At 57.5% G+C, this 5,117-nt stretch overlaps 3 protein-coding genes across 3 annotated transcripts in view; 2 read left to right on the top strand and 1 right to left on the bottom strand.

Moving 5' to 3' along the window:
• CHGG_05665 (uncharacterized protein) overlaps positions 1 to 655 on the top strand; it is a gene marked incomplete at both ends in the record, with an annotated part of 2,023 nt that extends 1,368 nt beyond the window's left edge. Inside the window, one exon of the mRNA XM_001221759.1 lies at positions 273 to 655. Coding sequence (XP_001221760.1) covers positions 273 to 655 — 383 coding nt within the window. The remainder of the gene's footprint in view (positions 1 to 272) is intronic.
• A 232-nt stretch (positions 656 to 887) lies between these two features.
• Positions 888 to 2,025, bottom strand: CHGG_05664 (uncharacterized protein; the record flags this gene model as incomplete). The annotated part of the gene is made up of 3 exons (XM_001221758.1): positions 888 to 1,751; positions 1,823 to 1,833; positions 1,896 to 2,025. 3 exons carry the CDS (start codon positions 2,023 to 2,025, stop codon positions 888 to 890), a joined length of 1,005 nt encoding a protein of 334 aa, XP_001221759.1.
• Positions 2,026 to 2,564: 539 nt separating this feature from the next.
• Positions 2,565 to 4,897, top strand: CHGG_05663 (uncharacterized protein; the record flags this gene model as incomplete). The annotated part of the gene is made up of 2 exons (XM_001221757.1): positions 2,565 to 3,759; positions 3,810 to 4,897. 2 exons carry the CDS (start codon positions 2,565 to 2,567, stop codon positions 4,895 to 4,897), a joined length of 2,283 nt encoding a protein of 760 aa, XP_001221758.1.
• Between the last annotated feature and the right edge of the window lie 220 nt (positions 4,898 to 5,117).

Raw genomic sequence — 5,117 nt, 5'->3', positions numbered from 1 at the left:
CATAGGTTGACCAAGGTGTTTCCCGAGATGGCGGCGGTGGTTGGGCAGGTGGTGCATGATATCGAGGAAAGATGGGTGGAGAAAAGGTATTTCCGGTGTTAGTCAACTCCAGTTGCTCGGGGGCCGGCGGTCCCGTCACTCGGGATTGAGGCGGGGAGAGGGGGAGTTTTGCATAGCATGGCGTTTTCATCGCTCCGTTCTGGATTGGAGGGAACAGATAAAAACAGCATATTCCAAATTCATCTGACTGATGCTGTCGCATATTACATTAGCTATTGGTGGCAACTTATTGGAGGGCGTGTTCGTGTGGTTGCCTGCTTCCGCCGATGGGCATGAAGTGGTGGTGAGGGAGGGGGGGGAGCCGGTTTTGTATCGGGGGACGTTTGAGAACGGGAGGGAGGGGATGGCGGCAGATACGTTTTTGGAGTTGCCTGGGGGGGTGAAGGGGGTGGTGTTTGTGAATGGGCATAATTTGGGGAGGTATTGGACGATTGGGCCGCAGCAGCAGCTGTTTGTGCCGGGGGCGTGGTTGAAGAAGACGAATGAGGTGTTGGTGCTGGAGCTGGAGCCGAAGCCGGGTGAGCGTGTGGCGAGGGGGTTGGCGGTGCGGACGTGGGGGAATAACCCTGACCCGGATTGTAATGGGTGTTCGTGAGGGAGAGTGGACGTATTGGGGGTAGGCACTTTTGGAGATGTGAGTTGAGCATGGTGCGAACAAGGGCTGTGCGAGTCAAGGCAAAATGATCGTTATTTACATATACATACGCCGGTATATTCGTCCTTGCAGCCTAAAACATGACAAAACCCAAGTCTAACGCTCCCAATCTATGCCAATCAACAATCTATCCAAATACTTGATAACACCAAAAATAAAACCGGAGCCCCAATCACTGCGCGACCAAGACGGCCCTGTACTTCACCTTGCCCTGCTCCAGCAGATCCAGCGCCTCCTTGATGCCCTCTTCCGTCATGGGGAAGGTCTGGATAACAGGCCGGATGTTGTGCGCGGCGGCGAATTCCAGCATCTCGCGGTGTACGCTCCTGGTGGCAACCAGCGACCCTTGAACAGCAATGCCCTGGAGAATAAGCGGCATGTACGGGATGACGAGATTTCCGGCCGAGACGGAGAGCGGATAGATGCGCGACTTGGGACCCATTATGGGCAGAAGGGTGTCCCAAGCGGGCTGGGCGGCCGTGGTCACCAACAAACGCGAGATGGCCCACGAGCCGGCGAGCTCCTTGCTCGCGTTGTCAAGGTCCTTCATGGCGACAAACTTGTGGGCGCCCAGGGCCAGGGCCTGGTCCCGCTTGCTGTCAGAGCCCGACAACACGACCACGCGGCAGCCCATCTTGGCGGCGAACTGGATGGCCAGGTGGCCGAGGCCGCCGACGCCCATGATGCCGACGACCTCGTTTGGCCTGACGTCGTAGAGGGCGGTGTACACGGTGGCGCCGCCGCACTGCAGGGGCGCGGCCTCCTCGTCGGTGATGCCGTCGGGGATGGGGTGTAGGAAGGCCTCGCGCCAGATGGCACCCGAGGCAAAACTGCCCTGGTCGAGGTTGGCGCCGGCGTACATGGCGCGCTCGGGGCAGAAGATTTCTTCACCGCGGATGCACTCGTGACAGTGGCCGCAGCTGTCAGTCTCGTAGCCCCAGCCCACACGGTCGCCCTTCTTGAGGTACTTGGCCTCGGGCCCGACATCCTCGACGACGCCGACGCCCTCGTGGCCAAGAACCATGTCCGATGTCAGCTGTTGACTTGTTAGTAAACAGTAAATGGTGGTGATGGGTGATGTAAGGCTGGATTAAATAGGTAACTAACATAGTGGAGATCTAGGAGGTTGTTAGTTGATGGGAAATAAACATAGAGGGGTGAACACATAAGGGTCACATACCAGTTCCGCAAACACCAGATGCTGTTACTTTCACAAGCACCTGATCCCCGATAAGTTGATCAGGTTTCTGGGTGGTGGACTTCTTGGGCGCACCATCCTTGCCACCCTTGAAAACGGTAAAGCTAGGCATGGTGTGATGAGGGAGTCTGTCCTAAGTAACTAGGTCTTGGAGATGGATGAGATGAATGCTCGAGTCAAGACTCGGTCGAGATTGTTGAATTGAGATGAATGAATGCGATAGACTGTGATGAACTGTGAGTTTTCTGATGAACTGTCCTGCGAAGATGGGATGCATTGCTCAATCCTTTGGAGCTTTCCCATCGCTTTATACTTCTTGAATCCATGGTAAAAGCCTGAGGCTGTCTCCACTGAATGCAAATTTCGTCATCCGGAGTAGTTTCTCTTGCCTCCAAGCAGTTCTTGCTGTGATGTGAAGAGCTAGGATTAGTTTCAAGTTTCGGGGGTTCGGGGAGCTCCTCGGAGTGCTCCGAGCCTGGGCTGCTCCATCAAGCATGGACTGCTGCCAAGACTGCTTGCCTCAATCGCTGAGTGATGACTCGCCAAGCCGGATCTCTCCTTTTCTCACTTCGGCGCGTTCGCTCCAAGGCCCCACCCCACTTGGCACTTGCCCACCTTCAAGTTTCCAGCCTTCAACCCGAATTAATCACAATGTCGACAACTTTCAGTCGGAACACTCCAGAAGCATGCGGGAAATCCCAGCCATCCCAGCCATCCCAGCCGAGTGCTGCCAAATCTGGCCCCCCGCGGGCCCGGGCAAAACGCAGCCAAGTAGTCCGGGCCTGCGACTGGTGTCGGAAACATCGGGTCAAGTGCGATAACCACTACCCATGCTCCAATTGCGCCAACAGAGGAGGGGAGTGTAGCAATGAGTCCATGAAGACGGCTTCTCTTCCCATGGCCCATCGCGAGATTGACCGTCTTCGCCAGAAGGTGCACGAGTTGGAGCTGGAACTCCGCCAGGAACGAGAGGGTCGGGGCATGGACACCCCCAGCACCATGTCCCCTCCGGACCTTGGTAGTGTCACCTCTGACATGCAATACACTCGCTCGTTGTCGTTGCCTTTGTTGTCGTCTTTATCGTCATCGTCATCGCGAACCAACAATGCCTGGGGAGGCATCCGCATGAGCACAGCCCGGTCTCCACACAAGACATGGTACGGGCCCTCGTCGCTGTTCTACTTCATCGGCCGTATCAACAACTTCCTGGACCGGACGCTGCAACAGACGCATTCTCCCGATCACATGCTGCTCGACTCATCGAGTAGGCGCCTCGATGAACCGACCGCCGCTCCTGAGGAACAGTTGGGTTCAACCTCAAACCATCTCCCAGCAGATTCTCTCGCAAAGGCAACCTACCTGAGCCCGACCCAAGAGGAATACTTCCTCGACCTGTACTGGCAGTCTTACCATACCTCACTATTTCCCGTCATTGACGAGGCAGCCTTCAAGGAGCACTACAGGTCCCTATGGACCGCATCGGGCAACACGCGAAAGCCGTCGGCACTCGTCGATATTGTAGTCGCCATGTGCATGCAGTACGGCATGTCCATGTTGCCCGCCGTGAAGCAGCAGGCCTCCGTGGATAACACCGACGCCGCCATCGCCGGCCGATGGCACTACTCGCTGTTCCCAGACCCTGCTGGGCCCGCGAGCTGGAGAGCCCCTACCGTGTCGACCCTGCAGTGTCATCTCCTGTGTTGCATCTACTTGTGCTGTGGCTCGTTCCAAAACATGGCTGATAGCGCCTGTGGCCTTGCTGTGCGTGCGAGCTTATATGCTTGGTCTCCACCTCGAGCCTCCACAGACTATACCCCAACGAGAGAGAGAGATGCAGAAAGCGTCTGTGAGTGAGCCCTCTACGTCCTGGATAGCAAGATCGAGCATGAAAGCTAGGCCGCCCGTTCTTGCTGCCACCCGTTTCCGATTACACGCCCTCTTTGCATGGAGATGACCTCGAAGCAGCGCTGCAATCGGGATCCCACTTCGCCCCCCTGGGAGACAACCTCACTTGGCTGAGCTTCGGTCTCCAGCAATCGAAGCTGTTCCATGCAGCCCGGACGGTGCATACGGCCTTTTACGACCAGAGTCCCAACATCGACAGCGGCCAGACCATCTGGGATGACCAACGTGCGCTGGCGAATCACGCCGAGTTTATCGGCCCCTACATGAAGGTCCTGGACGAGTGGGTTGCCGGCGTACCCGCCGCCCTAAGGACGAAGCGGCAGAACGATGCCGCCTCGTTTTCCACCGACGGATCGGTCCTCGACATCGAACCATTCGCGCCTCTCTGGCTTCAACGGCAGCGCCTCGTCCTAGAGCTGATGTACCACCACCTCGCCGCAAACCTCTACCGCCCCTTCATCTCCTTCGGGCCCGCCGCCCCCACCGTCGTCGAGGAGGCCGCCGTACAGTGTGCCCTACACGCCATGGCCGTGACAAAGATCACACATCAAGTCCTCTCAACAACCACCCTGTTGGCCGGCTGGCACGAGGCTTTCCAGCTGCAGTGGAACGCCGCCTTAACCCTCGTCGGCTTTGTGCTCGCCCATTCCCGCGCCGCCTCCAGCGCGACCAGCGCCATCACAGCCGAGGCCAGATGCGCCATGGACCTGTCCGTTGCAGTGTTCGACATTTTCAGCGATAGCTTTGCCATTGCCACCAGCGCCGCCAGGATCATGCGCGATCTCGGCGCCAAGGTCGACTTCCTCACCCAGCAGGCCCAGGAGAAGGCGGTCGAGCTGGGGAGTCAACCGTTGATGGCGCCGGTGAGTTCGGGGGCTGTGGGCAGTGCCTTTCCTGTGCAGGACATGTCCGCTGCGGCGAAGACGTGGGATGGCGCCCTGGGTTTTGGTGACCTGAACGCTGCTTCCATGCAAGACGTCTTCAGCATGGCCTTTTCTGTTGATGAATGGAGCAATCTCGACTCGTTGTGGCCGGGTATGGACCAGGCATTCGTGCCTGAACAGCATGTTTTTGGATAGGAACCATATTGGGCGAGTCTAGAGAAGGACTACGTAAGGCAGAACTCGAGGGTTGTCTCGAACTCCGGGGGAAACCAAGATCCCAGACAGAGGAGAGCGGAGGTAGCTTGGCCAATCGGAGGACTCCGTAATCCTAGCACAAGAGGAATCGGGAAAGTTGACTGATCAAGCTTGGCCAACAGGAGTCGCTCCTGAGGCCCATCGAGGTCATCTCGGTGGG

Source organism: Chaetomium globosum, genomic scaffold (assembly GCF_000143365.1).
Source record: "Chaetomium globosum CBS 148.51 scaffold_3 genomic scaffold, whole genome shotgun sequence".
NCBI classification, from domain to species: Eukaryota; Fungi; Ascomycota; class Sordariomycetes; order Sordariales; family Chaetomiaceae; genus Chaetomium; species Chaetomium globosum.
The sequence above is the reverse complement of the archived record's forward strand: the minus strand, read 5'-3'. Positions and strand labels throughout refer to the sequence as shown.